This window comes from Triturus cristatus, chromosome 6 (genome assembly GCF_964204655.1).
Source record: "Triturus cristatus chromosome 6, aTriCri1.1, whole genome shotgun sequence".
Classification (NCBI taxonomy): Eukaryota; Metazoa; Chordata; class Amphibia; order Caudata; family Salamandridae; genus Triturus; species Triturus cristatus.
The window spans coordinates 1,090,020,791-1,090,040,370 of record NC_140589.1 but is presented as its reverse complement, the minus strand read 5'-3'; the positions used below and the strand labels follow the sequence as shown (position 1 = coordinate 1,090,040,370).

General features: G+C 49.6%; 1 protein-coding gene across 3 annotated transcripts in view; it reads right to left on the bottom strand.

Moving 5' to 3' along the window:
* LYST (lysosomal trafficking regulator) overlaps nt 1-19,580 on the bottom strand; it is a 3,752,809-nt gene that overhangs the window by 2,470,190 nt on the left and 1,263,039 nt on the right. For all 3 annotated transcript variants that reach the window (XM_085611970.1, XM_085611971.1, XM_085611972.1), the window contains 2 exons: nt 15,234-15,407; nt 14,944-15,093 (listed from right to left, as the gene is read on the bottom strand). In XM_085611970.1, the coding sequence (XP_085468096.1) occupies nt 14,944-15,093; nt 15,234-15,407 (324 nt within the window). The remainder of the gene's footprint in view (nt 1-14,943; nt 15,094-15,233; nt 15,408-19,580) is intronic.

The following is a 19,580-nucleotide window of genomic DNA, read 5'->3' as shown; positions in this document are numbered from 1 at the left end:
AGATGAAGGAGACCTCCGCCGACTTCTCCCCGATCTGATTGACTCTCTTCTATGAGAGGTAGACCTAGATCGCCTTCTGGGCGAGCGTGAGAGCCTTTGGAATTCTCTTCCTTGAGAATGGGATCTTGCTGGTCGTAATGGTTGATCCAGAGTCCTTAGTCTTGTTAAGGAATCCTTAACTGCCTGAATCATTGAAGTGTTCTGAGGCATTTCCCTGACGGGGCTCTGAGGCAGAGCATGGTCTTCGTCTGGAGATGTATGCTCCACTGGAGGAGCTGGAGAGAGACCCAACACCTCCGGTGATCCGGATCCTGATGAGGGTGAAATTGAGATCGGACGCGATGAATCGTGCTCCGATGTGGTATATACCACTCTATGAGGAGATTTGCGTCTTGATACTTTCTTGAAAGTGAGACGAATGTGTGACGTTTCCTGGTATCCCACCTCGGGGGACCGTCTCGACGGTGATAGGCCTATCACCGGAGATCTGGACTTCGACGCCGAGTGGATAACCGGCGATGTGTCCTGCCTCAACGTCGAGAGTCTTGTCGCCGACGGAGGACTTGTCCTGGACGGAGGCCTGGAACCCAACGGGGAATCTCGCCTCGACGTCACCATCTTCTTCGAAGATCTGGAGACCTTAGACGGCGGAGGCACCTGCCTCGACGTCGACTCCGACGGAGGCACCTGCCTCGACGTCGACACCGACGGAGGCTGCCGCCTCGACGTCGACCCCGACGGAGGCACCCGCCTCGACGTCGAATGTTCCGACGATGATCTTTGTCTCGACCTCGTCAGCACTCTCGAAGACTATCGTCTTACTCTCGACGGCGAATCAGGTCTCGACGCCGAAGATCTTGCCGGATCTTTTGACAGCGATCTTTGCCTCGACGTCAATGTAGATTTCGACGCCGAACGTCTGTGCTCTTCATGCGACGTCGACTTCTCTCTTGGTGTCGATTTTGACGTTAAGCGATGTCTATCTTTTGACGTCGAACGATGTTTTCTTGACGTCGATCGGCGATGAGCCTCCTTCGACGTCGAAGGATGTTGTCTTGACGTCGAAGTTGCCGACGACGAACAAATGCGCTTCACCGCCGGATCGAGCGTCGACGTGGACTTTCTTTTGGAAGCATGACTCCCCCTGGACTCCTCACCTCTCAGCGACTATCCCGCCGCTGGAGTCTTCGACGCCGAGCCCGACGCTGGTGGAGAACAGACAGAGACCAGCTGCTTCGACGTCGACCGCTCCGAAAGGCCATAAAGCCTAATTCTCTCTCTCTCTTTCAAAGTCCTCTTTGAAAGGTCCTTGCAGTGACGACAGGATGCAGGAGAGTGAGAATCTGGTAGACAGACGATACACACCTCGTGTGTGTCTGAAGAGGCCTTCTTTTTGCCAGAGGATGGACACGGCATGAATAAAGAAGGCATTTTTCTGACAGAAAAAAGTGAGAAATCTAGTCAGAAAACACAGGAATACGCTTCCCCAACAGGATTTAACAAGAGGAAGCCCAAAAAATTACTATAAAAGTAACAATTCTTGACTGAAAAGTCAAAAAAGAAGTTGAATTCCAGGGTCCTGACTGAAGGAGCCGGAAAGAACAACTGACCCAACTGTCACCCCTGAGGCATGATGGGATATTGGAGGCAGGGCTGCCTTAAAGGCACGGTGCCAGTTGTTACCTGTACAAGGCTTTTCAGTCTCTATGGTATTGTATTGCAATGCAGGCTAACAATGTTTTGTGGATCTGTGTTTTGCACAGTGTTCTTTTTTCTTTATCAGGAGTTTTTTACCTCATTAAAAAACAAAAAAAAAAAGATTTAGGTGTATTATTATACCTATGGTGCATTATTGGATATTTGTGTCTACATTGTATAGCCTTCTATTGGGGCTGCATTTGCTTGGGAAAAAATAATATATGTTTATACATATACAGAGCTGTATATATATGTTCTTCATATATAATTGTATTATTTCGGGGGTCCCCGCACATGGGCGGGAATATTCAGTGCTTATGACTATTGATGAGGATCCCCTGGAAGAGAACTTTAATTTCCGTGATAGAGATGCTATACTACAGAGGGCGCGGGTGGCCCCCCCGCTACGCATACAGAACTCTGTTGTCTAATTCTTTCCGGACTACACAGCTGCAGTCACAAAACGGCGGCGCAGCTTCCTCGAGATTAAAAAAGAATTCAGACGCAGAGAGTTGCCATACTTCATGCTGTTTCCAGCTAAACTACCTGTGGTAGCAGACGGGAAAACATGGTTTTTTGACGCACCGGAGGAGGCCCAGGAATGGCTCGAGGGCTGGAGACGGGTGGGGGGACCACGACAGATAGAGAGAGCTAGACAGAGGCTCGGAGAAGAAGACAACGATTGAGACAACAGGCGAGAGGACGAAGAAGGGGCTTCCTCACATACAGCGGCTGAAATGTAACATCTAAGCCACATCTCACAGTCGGGACGGCATTGGCGAGCTGACGCCACACTGGGAAAAGTCTACTTAAAGGGAGTCGAATGACCCAGGCAAATGGTCGTCCAAGACTCCAACCTGTGACAGCGCACCACGGCTCTATATCTGCTCTGATGAGCTAAAAATGTGTACTTTTTCAATTTTTTGTCTTCAGGCAGGGGAACGACAGAGGCGCCTCCCGGATTTCCTCCCCTTCCACGCAAGTACAGGTTAATGGGAATGAAGCACTCTGCAATGTTGGGGTGGCGGGTAGTTGGGGTTCCGCCTGGCAGGGGAGCAGGGAGGGGGGTGGTGGTGGGGATTTGTTCTTTTTGTTGGTTTTTGTTCATGAATGTTTCTTACGCTATATACACACGAGTGCAAGTACAACAGGTAGAGTTAGTCACACGACCGGTACCCCACACGCTTACTAATCCGCAGTTTCAAACCCACTATCAAGCAACGCCAACACAATTCTCTAGACTATGCCATCTAGGACCACAAGCTCACAATTAGATCACGCACGTGCGCAAGGCAGGCCATTGACCGTAATAGCCTGGAATGTGAATGGGCTCGGGAATAAGATTAAACAGGTCTAGTGTTGCAGTACCTCAGGAGGCAAGGCCCTTCAGTCTGCCTTTTACAAGAAACCCACCTGGTGGGCACTGCTGTTAAAGCACTGGATAGATGGGGGTTTAAGATGGTGACTCACTCAGAGTTTACGTCTGGTTCTCGAGGAGTCGGGGTTCTGATCAGAAAGAGCTGCCCTGTAACAGTGAATGGGTCATGGACGGATGACCAGAGGCGCTTTGCGGCGACCTCATGTCAGTGGGAGGGGAAGGTGTATAATTTTGTCTCAGTGTACATACAGCCGGCACTTCACACACTTGCTTTCCCAGCCCTGGGTAAATTTCTGCCAGACCTGCCCCGCGGAGAACTTGTAATAGGGGGAGATTTTAATGCCACAATGGATGATGTAACGGACAGACGCCCAAAAAGGGGGACGGTAGCATGCACATCGATCCTACGAGACTTCACCGAGGCGATGGGCTTGCTGGATGTCTGGCGCATGCGACACCCAACAGACCATCAGTATACGTACCACTCAGGCGCACATAACAGTCTCTCACGGATAGATCTATTCCTCACAACACCGACAGGCCTGGGCGCTATACGAGACACCGCACACCTCCCTAGGGGAATCTCGGATCATTCCCCGATATTACTATTGTATGCACCACACCTCACGGGACGGAGACGTATTTTCCCCATTCACCCCGGGTACCTCAAGGTGCCAATCATACGTAAGGGTATACATAGGACCACGAACCAATACTTTCAGGAGAATGAATACTCAGTGGCTTCCCCAGTCACACTCTGGGAGGCGTATAAGACGGTCATGCGCGTAAAGGCCATCTCTGCAGTCACGGCCCACAAACGTGACATGACTCAGTAGGTATTGGAACTAGAACAGGCGGTGGATCTTGTGGAGGGCGCCCACACTGCAGATCCCAACGAGAACACTGCCCACACCCTTAGTCTCGCTAAGCAAGCCTACAGGGATCATGTATGGGAGGAAGCAAAGGCACGCATCATGAAGACGCAGCACAAGATATATGAAGTGGGGGACAAGGCTGGCAATTACTAGCGTGGTTAGACAAAAAAGAAAGGACCAGCCGATGGGTTGCACAACTCCAATTAGATAGTGGGGAAATGATAACAGACCCTGATGACATCGTTAAGGTGTTTGCATGCCACTATGAAGCCGTATACACTCCTGTGGCCACTACAACGGTAGAGGAAAACTTAGATTTTCTAAGAGACATACTACTTCCTAAACTTACACCGCAGGATGTACAATTACTAGAGGCGGACCTCACAAGAGAAGAAATCGCGGCTGCTATTAGGGGACTGCAATTGGGGAAAGAACGGCGTCCCAATGGAGTTGTTCAAAAGGGAGGCGGACACTCTGGTACCACACCTGCTACGAATGTACCAGGCCAGCCTAGTGGCGTCCTCTCTACCTCGTGATCAAAGGGTGGCGATGATTATTACAATTCTTAAGCCTGGTAAACCCCCCCACAGGAGTGCAACTCCAATCGACCAATTTCGCTCCTTAACGCGGAGGTGAAAATACTGGCTAAGGCATTAGCAACTAGGCTGCAGCCCCACCTCGCGACACTCATACACCCAGACCAATCTGGTTTTATGCCTGGCAGAAACACGGCGCTGAACCTCAGACAACGTCACAGGGTTTTGGCTAGGGGGCCATATATCCATTAAGAAGCGGCGACACTTGGGCTTTGGACCCAAATTCTGTGCCTGGATACAGCTGCTCTGCGCACAGCCACTGGCACAGGTGACGGTCAATGGGCGCCTGTCAGAGGTCTTCCCGTTGGGGCGGGGAACCAGACAGGGCTGTCCCCTCTCCCCACTTCTGTTCGCCCTTGCATTGGAGCCGCTAGCGGCGTGGATGAGAAGAGACCCAGTGATTTAGGGACCGAAGTGGGCAGAGGGATGGGAGGATCCTATCTCCCTTTACGCCGATGACATTTTATTATACCTGACACATCCCAGGCGGTCCATTAATTGTTTACTCGACATTTGCGCGTCCTATGGCAGGGTCTCCGGATATACCATCAACTGGGCCAAATGAACAAGTTACTTACCTTCGGTAACGATGTATCTGTGAGAAACATTAGTTAGTTAGATTCCTCACCTTAGAATATCCCCAGGCGTCAGACTGGATCCGGAAGATTTTTTCGTCAGCAATACCCCTTGCGCGTCGCTAGGCGTCGTCTGCGGCTCCGCGTCCGTCATCGGCGTCGTCGTGCGCCGGGATGACGTCATCGGAGTACTTAGACGCCGCCCTCGCGCGCTGACGTCAGTTGTTGTACATAGCTTTCCGCGCCAGGAACGCAGAGCCATGCAAGAGACAGACACTGGTGCCAAAAATAAAATCTAGGGGCCTGAAAAGGACAACCTTAACCCTAGATGTCAGTTCGCAGAACGGGGAGGATGGGTGGGTCGGTGAGGAATCTAACTAACTAATGTTTCTTACAGATACATCGTTACCGAAGGTAAGTAACTTGTTCATCTGAAAGAAACACGTTAGTTAGATTCCTCACCTTAGAATAGATACCCAAGCAATACCAACCCCGGTGGTGGGTCTGCGAACCAAGATCACACCAGAAAGTCCTGGAGGACAGAACGGCCAAAGAAGCCATCCCTCCGGACTTGGCTGTCAAGGCAATAATGCCTGGCAAACGTGTGGAGCGAAGCCCACGTAGCCGCCTGACAGATGTCCTGCAAAGGGACACCCCGTCCCAAAGCAGTAGTAGCCGCTGTGGCCCGAGTAGAATGGGCGCGAAGCCCAACAGGAGGGTCCTTTTTTGCCAAGGAATAACAAATTTTGATGCACAAAACGACCCACCGAGAGATGGTCCGTTTGTGCACAGCTTTCCCCTTCTTAGCACCCACGTATCCAATGAAAAGTTGGTCATCCACCCGGAACTGCTTTGTGCGGTCCACATAAAAAGAGAGCGCACGTTTTGGGTCCAGACGGTGGAGCCTCTCTTCCTCTTTGGAAGGATGCGGAAAGAAGGTGGGCAAGGTGACAGATTGCCCAAGATGAAAGGGGGTCACCACTTTCGGAAGAAAGGAGGGACGAGGCCGAAGGACAACCTTGTCCGGATGAACAGATAGAAAAGGAGGCTTTGATGATAAAGCCTGGAGCTCACTCACCCGTCTAGCCGAGGTGATGGCTACCAGAAAATCAGTCTTAAGCGTCAGGAGACTAAGAGGACAATTATGAAGAGGCTCAAAGGGAGCGCACATTAGAAATGTGAGAACAAGATTCAAGTCCCACTGAGGCATTACAAAAGGGACAGGAGGGAACGTCTGAGTAATGCCTTTTAGAAAGCGTGTAACTACCGGGGACTTGAAAAGAGAAGGCTGATCAGGAAGCCTTAAGAAGGCAGAGATGGCAGCAAGATAACCTTTCAAGGTGCCCAAGGCAGAGCCCTGCTGGGCCAAGGAAAGAAGAAAGAGGAGAACCTCAGAAAGAGGGGCGGAAAGGGGATCCACAGCCTTTGCTGTGCACCATGCCACAAATTTGTTCCACCGGCAGGCGTATACCGTCTTTGTGGAGGGACGCCTGGCTGCCAGAATGATATCACAGACTTCAGGAGGCAAGTCAAATGGCATCAACTGCCGCCGCTCAATCTCCACGCATGGAGGTGAAGGCTGGACAGGTTCGGGTGGAGAACCGTCCCCTGCTGCTGCGACAGAAGATCCTCCCGAAGGGGCAGACGTATCGGAGGATCGGTCAACATACTGAGTAGCTCGGGATACCAGTACCTTCGTGCCCAGTCATGAGCCACCAAGATGACTTGGGCCCGGTCGCGCCTGATCTTCTTCAGCACTCTGGGCAGAAGTGGTATAGGCGGAAAGGCGTACAACAGACCGCAACTCCAGTCGTGACGAAAAGAGTCGCCGAGCGAGTGCCGCCTTGGAAATTCCAACGCGCAGAACTTCTGACATTGTGCGTTCTCTTCGGTGGCGAATGGATCTAACCAAGGCTCTCCCCACTGCTGAAAGAGACCTTGTGCCGCTTCGGAGTTCAGACGCCATTCGTGATCCATCATGCACCGGTGGCTGAGTTCGTCTGCTCTGGCGTTCAGAGAGCCCGCCAGATGTTGAACCACTAGGGTGACGCCCTGGTGTTCCAGCCATGTCCAGAGGCGCAAAGCCTCCTGACAAAGGGTCCACGACCCCACCCCGCCCTGTTTGTTGCAATACCACATGGCGGTGGTGTTGTCCGTGAACACCTGCACGACACTTCCCCTGACAGAGGGAAGGAAGGCTTTCAGTGCAAGTCGGATCGCTCTCAACTCCAACAGGTTGATGTGGAGACGAGACTCCGCCGGAGACCAGAGACCTCTGATCTCCGCCTCTCCCATATGGCCACCCCATCCCAGGAGGGACGCATCCGTCACTACGGCATGCTCCGGTTGGGGAAGGGAGAGGCTCTTGCCCATGACCCAATCGCGGTCCGTGAGCCACCACTGCCACTGCTGTGCAGTGCCCTCCGAGATCAAGACATGGTCGGACAGGTTTCCGTGATGCTGGGCCCACTGAAACTTCAGGTCCCACTGCAGAGCCCGCATGCGCCGCCTGGCGTGATGCACTAGTAGGATGCAGGAGGCCATCAGCCCCAGAAGCCGCAACACTAGCCTGACCGAAACTCAGGATAGAGGCCGAAAGATGGGAATCAGGGCCTGAATATCCCGGACCCGCTGTTCCGGCGGATAGACCTGGAACTGCGCCGAATCGAGAACCGCTCCGATGAAGAGGAGCTGCTGAGAGGGACTCAGGTGGGACTTCGGCACGTTGATGGAAAACCCCAGCAAATGCAGGAGATCCGCCGTAGTCTGGAGGTGGGAGACGACTGCCTGGGGCGAGCCCGCCTTCAACAACCAGTCGTCGAGATAGGGGAAGACTGGAACCCCTGATCTGCGCAGATGAGCTGCGACCACCGCCATCACTTTCGTGAACACCCGAGGGGCACTGGTGAGGCCGAAGGGGAGCACGGTGAACTGAAAATGCTCCTGGCCCAACGTGAACCGCAGGTAACGCCGGTGGGCCGGCAGGACGGGGATGTGGAAATATGCGTCCTGCAAGTCCAACGCTACCATCCAGTCTCCAGGGTCGAGGGCAGCTAGAACCTGAGCCAAAGTCAACATCTTGAACCGTTCCTTCCGGAGGTAGGCATTGACGTTCCTGAGGTCCAAGATAGGGGCGTAGGCCCCCTTTGCCAACCACGACCTACTTCTGGGCTCGGAACGCGCTCGACGGCCTCTTTGGCCAAGAGGGCCGAAACTTCCTCTAGCAGAAGATTCAAATGATCCTCCGAGATACGGTGGTGCTGCGGTGGCATGGCTGTAGGGGTCGTCTCGAAGGGGAGGGAGTAGCCCCTTCGGTCGATTTGCAGCACCCACCTGTCCGAAGTGATGGTACGCCAGTGGAGCAGGTGATGGCGAACTCTGCCGCCCACTGGCGAGGAATGGGCCGGAAAGCTCGGACTAGGAAGGCTTGGAGGCGGATGCTGCCGGGGTGGATGTGGGCTGACCACGTCGGCCTCCAGAACCGCCTCGGCGGAAACCACGTCCGCGACCGCGCGCAGGTTGTGTCTGCGGCTGGTGGCTAGGCGGACGTAAGGAGGCGCCCCTTCCTTGGCCACGAAAGGGGCGAACAGCGGAAGTTTGCGATCGCGGGGCCGAGAGGCCCAAGGACTTGGCCGTAGCCCGGGAGTCCTTAAAGCGATTCAGCGCACTGTCCGCTTTCTCACCAAAAAGGTGAGTGCCATCAAAGGGTATGTCCATGAGAGTGCTCTGGACATCCCCCGAAAAAGACGTGGACCGCAGCCAGGCGTGACGTCTAAGCGCCACCGTGGTAGAAATCGCCCTACCCAGCGAGTCCGTCGTGTCAAGCCCACATCGGATTGCATGTCGTGCTGCATCCCTCCCATCGGCCAGAGCCTGGGTAAGTTGTGTTTGGGCCTCCTCCGAGCACAGGGGCAGCACGTCCTCCACCGTATCCCACAGAGAGTGGGAATAACGGTCCAAAAGACAAGCGGTGTTTAAAGACCGCAGACCCAAACTAAGGGAGGAGAACAGCTTTTTGCCAAACTGTTCCAGTCTCTTGAAATCCCGGTCCGGCGGGGCGGTCGGGAAGGAGGATTGGGAGGTAGAAGCCTGGATAACCAGGGTCTCGGGGGTGGGGTGTTGGGACAGAAAACTGGGGTCGCCCGGAGCAGGGCGGTGGCGCCTGGCAACGTTCCTGTCCACAGGAGAAACTGTGGAGGGCTTGGACCAGGTGCCCTGCAGAACGTCAATGAGGGCCTCATTGAATTGCAGCAGAGGCTCAGTGGAGCTTGCTGCAGACTGAAGCACCTCGGTGAGGACGTTAGTCCTCACAGCCACGGCAGGCAGCTCGAGCCCAAGGGCTGCGGCCGCCTTGCGCAGCACCACAGAGAAAGCAGCACCCTCCTCCGAAGCCACAGTCGGAGGAGAGATGAATCCAGTGTCTGGTGAGGTATCCAGACCACTGGCCTCCCCCAGTTCATCTGCCCAGTCCTGTGACAGCTGAGCCTGAACGGCCATAGGATCCTCGGACCCCTCCCATTCGCCCCCGTCATCCGAATCCTGGTAAACAGGAGGAAGGATCGGAGCCGGACGATAGACATAATGTGTCTCTAACGGCGCCGTACGCGGCGTCCATCGACGCCGCAACGGCGCCGGATCCGGAGCGGGGCTGAACTGGGGCTCGACGCCGAGCGGAGCCGGCGTCGGAGGTGGAACCGGTGTCGACGCCGGTGGAGGAGGCGTGACGAGGTCGACCGGCGTCGACGGGGACTCGGGGGCGAGTCCCTCGGGGACCTGCGGCGTCAGGGCCGGAGCCGGCGGGCCGGAGCCGCCGGCATGCAAGGTTGCCCAGTCGGGTCCGCGGGGCCCGAAGGCGCGCCAGCGGGCGTCGACGGCGGAGCCAGGCTCCTCATGGCCGAGAGGAAGGCACTGACTTCCGCCGGCGTCGCGTCAGTCCCAGGGACCGGCGGGTATGGGGACTTGGCACCGCTGGAGCCGCGGGGGTGGAACCACCCTGACCCTCGGCCGAGTCGCGCGACCGGCGAGGGGAGTCCGAAGAGCGGTGTCGCCTCTTGGACTTCTTGGAGTGCTTTGACTTACCCGAAGACTTGGCGCCAGACGAGCGATGATGACGTCGGCAGCGGCTCCGCGACCGATCCTTGGACCTCCTCCTGGACCGGGATCGAGAGGGGCGCGGAGCCGAGTGGCGAATCTCGAGGAGCTTACGGGACCGCTCCCGTCTAGCCTTCAAGGTCAGGGCCTTGCAGTCCGAACATGACTCCGCGTCGTGGTCGAGGCCCAAACAGTAAAGGCACCGGCGGTGATGATCCGTAACCGACATCAAGCGGTTACAGTCAGTACAGGCTTTGAAACCAGGCATCCTACCGGCACCGGAGTCAAGACAAGATCAAAAAGGATCAAAAAACTTAGTCAAAAAAGACTAAAAGGGGTAGCTCTCCCGGATCTGCGCTTACTGGCGCGGAAAAAAGAAGAACTGACGTCAGCGCGCGAGGGCGCTGTCTAAGTACGACGGACGCGGAGCCGCAGACGCCTAGCGACGCGCAAGGGGTATTGCTGACGAAAAAATCTTCCGGATCCAGTCTGACGCCTGGGGATATTCTAAGGTGAGGAATCTAACTAACGTGTTTCTTTCAGATTACGTTGTATACATTTCAGGGCCCTCCCCCAATCCTACCCCGGGGAGCGGAGATACAGATAACACAAACCAGTTTTAAACATCTGGGTATAAATATCACGCCCCACCACGAACAATTAATGGAACGGAATCTGCTCCCACCGCTGAGGAGGCTGAAGAACGATGTTAAAAACTGGCAATCACTCCCATTGACATTACGGGGAGAGCGGCATTGTTCAAGATGGCCCTCCCTAGGTTCCTGTATGTATTACAAAATACAACCACACCGGTTCCTGACTCATATTTTAAAGCCATCGAGGCGGAGGTGGGCCATCTCCTATGGGAGGGAAAACCTCATCGAATAGCTTTGAGTAAACTAACTCGCAGTTGGTACGACGGCGGCATCGCCCTGCCCAACATACAGCTATATTACTGGGCATTTCAGCTTATAGTGATCAATAAGCGGCTGCACGCCCCACAGGATGAACCAGCTCTGCGCCTGGACAGGCTCATGTTAGGTGTGAATGGTCCCCTGGAGGCATTGTACGATAAGCACAAGATAAACACGCTAGTTGGACCCACGGCCCACAATGTGCAAATCTGGTACACAGCGCAGCGAGCACTGGGATGGGAGGGAGTATTAACTCAGCACACACCACTGTGGGACTCCCCGAGACTCAGCAAATTGCGCAGGTGCAAGGGTTTCACAGGGTGGGATCTCATAGGCATTTCCAAAGTTGTCGACTTATAGAAAAAAGGTGCGGTGGTTTCCTTTGCACAGCTACAGGAAATGTATCAGATGGCGGGCAAGGAACAGTATCGCTACACTCAAATAAGAAATGCCCTTACAAAGAACATACCCCCCCGGAGCAGATCTGCCCGTGTCCTCCTCGCTTGAGGACCGTCTACTCACAAGACGCGCTATCCAAAAAGGCAAACACTCACTTATCCAAAGCTGATAAATAATCAGAAAGATCCCACACAGACATTAAAAGAGAGATGGCGGGCAGAGGTGGGAGAATTGGACGAACAGGAGTGGCAGGAGGTGCTGGGGTCCCCACGGAAGGTGGCAACCCCTTCCAGGTTAAAAGCTCGTGCAACTCAAAATATTGCACAGAACTTACTACACGCAGTCGGTAATGCATAAAATAGGGAGGGCTGACACGCCACTTTGCTTGAGGGGTTGCGGGCTCATTGGGTCTTTCCACCACACGATATGGGACTGCCCTCACATCACACACAACTGGAGAGCTGTTATGACGACGATCACCCAGGCATGTGGGTTCGAGGCCCCTCTCGAGCCCCGAATGTGCTTAATGTGTGGGAACCTACTGATCTAAACCATGCGGCGCAGAGCTGGGTCACACTAGCTAAAAGGAACATTGCAAGACACTGGGGTGCCCGAATTGCACCGATCCATCAGCAGTGGTGTTGAGATCTTGACAGCGCCATGGTGGCAGAAAAGACAGTCTTTATTAACAGGGGATGCCCCTGAAAATGGGCACGAGTGTGGGGGAAATGGAACAACTTTCGGGGAAACATATGTACCCCCCCCTCCCGACGACTCAGATTCTGGCATGAGTGACTGATTCTCAAAATATGGATATGCTATGAGAAATTTCAAATGTGGCTCAAAGATACTTGGTAATTATGTGGCAATGGGGGGGGAGCACACCTGTATCTACATGCCCTTTACTATGTACGAACTTGCTGTGTGTTGCAGCATATGGGTTACTAATTGTATACGGTCATGTCCGTGAACTGCTTTACTCGATGTGTATTGAATTGTCAATAAAATGTTTATAAAAAAAATTAAAAAAAAGAATATTATGTTATGCAGATTTATAGAGCACACTATCACGTGGGAGAGTATCCTGGCATTGAGCAGGTTTGAGTCTTGCCAAACCTAGTGCCTAGTGGAACTAGTGGAAAAGCCAGGTCTTTGGCTTCTTGCGGAATTCAAGATGTGAGGAGGAGGATCTTATGTGTAGCAGCAGGTCATTCCACGCTTTAGGAGCGATGTAGGAGAAGGCTCAACTGCTGGATCTGGTTACCCATATGTGTGGAACATGTGAAAGGAGGAGGATGATTTCGGACAAGCGGAGGTGTCTGGAAGGTTTGTGAAAGCAGGATGCGATTGTTGAGGTATGCTGGGCCAGTGTTAAGTAACGCCTTGAAAGTGTGAGTGAGGAGTTTGAATTGTGCTCATATGTGTATGGAAAGCAGGGTAGTTCTTTTAGATGTAGCGTGATGCGAGTCTGGTGTGAGAGGTTGAGAGTGATTTTGGCTGTGGAGTTCTGAATGGTGTGCAGCTTTCTGGTGATTTTTTTAAATCCCAGCATAGAGGATGTTCCTGTAGTTGAGATTGCTTGAAACCAGGTTGTGTGAGACAGTTTTCCTGGGTTGATTAGGAGCCATTTGAAAAATGAATTGGAGAACCATTTCAAGGTCCCATTAAGGTATATTGAAAGATGCATTAGGGAACATGCATGTGAGCTCCTCTTTAAAAAAACAAGATCACAATTAGTAACTTGAATAAAGAAAGTTGGTCAAGCAAAACGCTGGTAAAGCCAAGTTGAGTCAGAGATACCAAAAACAAAAAACATAAAACATCCAACAATCTGGACTGCAGAGGGTCAACTTAAACGTGATAAACTTCACCCAACAACCATAGAAAACAGATTAGGGAGATGGGCTTCAATCAGCAAGAATAACATCCACTACCAAAGCAGGTACATCCAATCCACTTAGTTGGTGCCACTCAATCGCCATGCGATGCTGCTGAGATAGGAGGTCCTCCCAAGATGGTAGATAGATTGGAGGCCTAATGGTCAGGCTAAACAGACTGGAGTACCACTGTCCCCATACCCACTCCAAACCTCTCTGGATGATCAGAGGCTGTTTTTGTCAGAGTATTTGCCAAGAAAGGTTTGTGTGAACGCAAATATTTGTTTGATATAGTTAGTATAGGAGAATAGATGAGATGATCCTTACTGGGTCTGCAGTGTAAGCGGTAGATGAGGAATGATTATGGAATTGCACAGTGTTGTAGCTGATGATGTGTGGTATTGAAATGTGTATCTAACTATGGTGCTTAGAATACTTTGAGGAGATGGGGAGAAGTATGGATAAAATGACTAGTTGTGGGTCTATATCATTGAATAGAAGTGGTATGTTATCATTGTAGTAGTGCAGGGGTTGTTGTGGTTAGAAGAATTATACAGTAGGCGTTGATCACTTTGTAGTTGTCTAAAGAAAAATTAGAGTGGAGCAAAACAGAGTGGAGCAAAACATAATGGAGCAAAACGTAGTGGAGCAAATTACATTGCAGTTTATTACAATGGCACAAAACGGGAGTAAAATGTAGTGGAGAAAAGCACAGTTGAGCGAATTACAGTGGAGTTAAACACACTTTAATAAAAATAAATTGATAGACTGAAGAATGCCCTGCCCACGACATTTAGCATGTCTTTGCAATGGATGCACTCATCTCAGCTAGCCAGCGGAGAGGTATTGAATATGGGTTTTATGGTTCACACCTAGAAATCAACAGAAAATACAATGAAAGCTTCTGGGGGCACATATTAGAATCTTAGGCATTTTCTTTTTGTTTACATTTCTAATAATTGTATGTGCTAAAGTTTTACTTATTATAATCATTGCTTGTGATGCTTGTAATAAACATATAATAAAGCTTTCTAACAAAAGCAATGGGGTATTCACCTGAGGTCTGGAGCAGTCTCAATACTGACCTGCCACCCGTGAATTAGCCAATGGAGCTACTATAAAATCCCATTCTGTTTTCCCAGTTCTGCAGGCTACATGTTCTCCAAAAGTGTCCGAAAGAAATAGAAAATCCGTTTGGGGGTTTTAGCTCACAATTCCCTACCTCTCAAATCATATTTATCTACTACTGGGAACTATATATATATTTTTTGGTCTAATAGTATTTTATGCATTGTAATTTCTAGCGGTTTTTCGCAAGAGCCATAATGTTTTCTAAGTGCAGGAAAACTATATAAGACTGCTGAATAAATATTTTGCTAAACATTGTGGTAATCTCACAGAATAATGTAAATATTATATATAAAAAGTACTTATACACAGCAGATGTTTATATTTAAAGACACCTAAAGAACATACAATATTAATGCATATCTGCAGTATTTCCTATGCCTTTAGAAAGAGAGCGAAACAATTAGCCCACCTGTGCTTTGGACCATATTTTCCAGTCTAAAAGTAATTCTTCTAGCAGTTTAATATCCTGGATAACTGCAGTGGAATCCATCTGAAGTCTGAACTGTCCACTCTCAGTGACGTGAATAATTTGTTCATCACAGCATCCCATAAGAATGGTCTACCAAAAAGAAAGATAGCTTAAAATAGTTCAATAATCTGTTTTTTTTTATAATGTTGTACTGCATTGTAGAACAAGGTCTCCAAAAGTTTGTTTGTACTCTCTCTCGCATATATATATTATTTTTTTCGGGATCCTACCTTCAAAATGTGAAATCCCACAATACACTTGGGTTTGATCAACAGTTGACGAATTATTAAGTATCCATCACAATTTTCCATCTCTTGCATTCGTTGTTGATTATACTTTATAGAAGAGAGTATAACTTGTAATGCCAATGCTTGTGGCTCTTCAGAGTTGCTGATATCCACAACCTGAGAAGAACAGAAAATCACTTTAATGAGGATTTCCCTGGTGGAGAACCAATATGATAGGTAAGTAACATTCTCTTATCAGTCACAAGCACTGAATTGCCTGCCCACCCAAGGGATACCGGAGGTCTTCACTAGAAAATATATATTAAGATAGTGATATATACACGTGTTCAAGGCTTTTCAGTAAATGAGTGAGCTTTAAATAGAGAAAAAACTGTTCCTAGAACTTAGGAGACACACATGGAAACTTCGGAGGGCCCCAGCTCCAGAAAAGGTCGCAAGGAGAAATTTGATGCACTAGCTACTCTGCCTTTGCTAGAGGTGCATTGCTCAGGATCCAAGCAGGGGATCCCATTCTATATGAAGTCCACGATCATAGATTTGTCCCAGTAAACAGTACCCTAAATGGACTCCCCCTAATGCTAGTAAGTATATATGCCTTGAGCTCAGATCAACCTGCATTTCTAGTTCACCTATCAGTCCTCCTCAATGCATGGACCTGCCCTCCCCTGAGTATTCGGAGGAGAGTTCAATGCCTTTATTAGACACCTCCCTAGACAGATCTCATCCCCCATTTCCACAAGTGCCCACAACTGGCACTACCCAACTGCTCATGAATTTGATTCAACATTGGTCCCTATTTGACGTTTGGAAACAGCACAACCCTGGGCTTCAACAGTACTACTATCATGCAACCCAAGAGATGACCTGTGCCTCGACCGAATCCTATGCTAAACTCAACTTTGTTCGAAGTTCTCCTCGTGGGAGTACTTTGGCTGAATTATATCTGGCTATAGTTTTCTAACAACTTCCCTCCAATGGGGTAGGACTCTTCCTCTCATTCCCACCTAGTGCCTTTAGGGCATTGCCCTGGAGGATCCCTTGGCATCCTGGGCTTCACGATTATTTTGAAGTTCAGGAGCATTCCACTGCGTTCCACACCACCGAATGGGATGCCCTTGAAGTTCTCATCTGTGGCTCCTGCATCCAAGAGGCCTGGCTGACCAATCACGACACAACTAGTCCTGATTAGTGAGCATAGGATTCAATATTATACCCTGGTATTTACACAAAGGGAAATCCTCCTCCGCTTCCGCGATTATTACAGTGAACTGTACAGCAAGGCCCTTGGCGACCCTTCGCCCCAGATATCCAATTTCCTCAGAGAGCTTCCATGCTCCAGGTTCCCCCTCACAACAGGGAAAGAATCAATACCCTGCTAACATCCCTGGCGAGCAAAGCAGCCAGTCATGTCCTTGCGGTGGGCAAGATGCCAGGAACTGATGGTCTACCAATGGACGTTTACAAGGCATTTCCAGACAGGCTGCGAAGTGGCACTGGAAGAAGGTCATCTCCTGCAGTCACTTAGGGCTGTCCTTCTGAAATTGGGTCCCTTCCCATGAACCATCCTTCTATAGGCCTATTGCCATTCCAAACTCCGACTTTAACATTTTGGGAAGAGTTTTGGCCTCCTGTGTCTTCCCACTCCTCCCTCAACTAATCCATCCAGATCAAAACTGGTTTATCTTCCATAGGAATACTTTGCTAAACCTCAGGCACCATCTCTGGTGTGCCATCAGATGAAGCGTTTGCAATAAAGTGCAGCACTTCAGATGGACAGGCTATAGTCTCTCCTCGAAAAATACCCTCTTGTCATCTAAGTGTCAAATATTGTGCCCCAATAGTGTAACTTTTGAACTGGAGCGGCAGTCAACCTTTTTTAGATTGACATGCAGACTCAGGTGTCAAATGATAGTTGACGCCATATGCAAATGGCTTAGAGAAGTGGTTCTATACCGTCTTATTTCTGTTGAGCCCCATTAAATAATTACTCAAATCTGGGGGCCCCGCCACCCACCCCCCACATTGTATTATTCGAATCTGGGAACCCCCAATAAGTCATTACTAAAACACAGGACCCAAGCCTAATCAATTTTGATGTGAAGAACCTCAAAACAATACACAAAAATACAGCCATAACCACTCAAACAAACACCTATCTTTTTAGACTCCAAATCCTTTCACATGTACAGATTTTAAAAATTTCAGTTTTACATTCTGCTTCCTTATTTATGTAAACTGTAGATATCTGTTAAAAATATTTCATTTTCTAAGCAGTCGCAGATCCAACTGACTTCAGACCCAATAGGATGGTACTGACTTCAAAGTGGGTTTTGCCTACTACAAACATCTGCAATTCGTTTATGTTTCTTTATTATGGGTATATGAAAATAGGCACCCATAAGGTCTATGGTATACATCCTAGTGTCCCTGGTGTAATTGGGGGTAAAACTGGGGCAGGGCCAACATCCTGAACTTCTGACTCTCTCTGAATATATTTGACTATGCAACTGATTTCTCAATTTTGAACTTTCTTTCAAACCCGAAAGTAACAGGAATACACTTTACTTCTTTTTGGTGATAGGGAAACCCCTCTACAACATGTTTTTCTAGTAAGGTGTTCATATCCTTTTAGAGTTGCTCTTGATCAATCAATCAGTAATACGATAAAGCTCGACTACTCACCCGTGAGAGTCCCAAAACGCTAAATGGTTTTGTGGGGGCAGGGACTGCAGTTCAGTCAAAGAGCCAGGTCCTGAGGTGCGGAGGCAGAGAGTTCCAGGTCTTCGCAGCAATGTAGAAGGCTCTTCCTCCAGCCGTGGTCTTGCGGATCTGTGGGATGGGGGCCAGGGCCAAGATGGGCGTAGCGGAGATGTCTGGTGGGAGTGTAGAAGGAGAGGCGGTGGTTGAGGTATGCAGGTCCGGCGTTGTGGAGGGCTTTATAGGCGTGATGAAACCGAGAGGATTTTTATAGTGGCATGGTAGGAGGAGGTGGTTTCAATCTCAGACAATACCAATTCTGAACAATACTCAGGACCCATCCGTCTTTTGTTATTTTCTGCCACTCTTCAAGATAGTTTATGATAATTTCCTCCACTGAAGTGACTAACAAAGAAGAGGCAATGAAGGAGTTGTATTTTTGTAGGTTTTCTTCCAGCCACAGAGTAGTAATAAAAAGTGGTGGTGGTGCTATAATTTCTCACACTGGGAACCAGACACCTTTGGTAGGACAATAGATTTGGGTTTTAGTTGAAAAAGTATATGTGCATGCCTGTTCTTTCATATTTTAGCACATTAAAGCCAGATATGTTATCTTCACCAATGTAGTCCCCCGAGATACCGAGCACTGCTGGAACTCAGTGTGTGTACACCAGTCTGCGAGCATCATATTTCTGCAAGATGATTGGTAACTAGCGAGTCCTATGCATGAGGAAGTAGCATAGCAAGGATGCTATGGGCCCTGCTGCAAGCAGGGAAAATTGCTACTTTGAATGCTGGCGTGATAGAAAATAAAGCAATTACCTGGGTTTTATGGGCCCCTCAGTAGTCCAGTGCAACTGCACCTGCTGCAACAATGGTAGCTACTCCCCTGGTCTGATGCACATAAAAGAAAAGTGTCTTATCTGATTAAAAGTAGCATGACCTGCATAATGATAAAATGCTTCCAAGGAACAAGAAGATGAGTGTGGGAGGAATCTACAAATGTGCCTAAGAAAGTTCTCCCACATACATTGAGAAGTACACTTGGCGGTGTGAAAAATAAACCGGAATAAAGAAAATCGTGGGAGCTTCTATCTGGCTGTCACCAAATGAGGCAGGCTCACCAACAGCTCAAAAGGAAAGTTTATCTGTTCACTGAGAATGATAAGCTGGATACCTGTTCACAATGTAAAAGCATGCATGTGTTGGTATTTCTATAGCATGGACCTAGTCGGAGAGCAACAGAGTGTTGTACATTATGGGAGGCGATGGAAAAAGATGCAACATTGTATTCATCAAGTGGTAGCTTAAATCTTTTTGGTACAAACACTTACATAGTATCTCCACATTTAACTTTTAGGTAAATTTGGCGTAGTGATTTCCCAAAACTGCACAATCGTCAGTCAATCTCCAAGCTGGATTCAAACCAAGGTCCCCAGACTGATTAGCAACTAGACTACATCTCTTTCCTTAGTTGATGTATTATAACTTTCAAAAAAAGCTTCTAATGTTTGATTTCACCACTCCTTGTGAATGTTCATGTTCTGTTGATGCTTTAACATAGCCTTAAGGCCGTATTCCTCATACTGTCTAGAGAGTTGAGTGAATGCAGATTAATTTGGTAGCTATGTG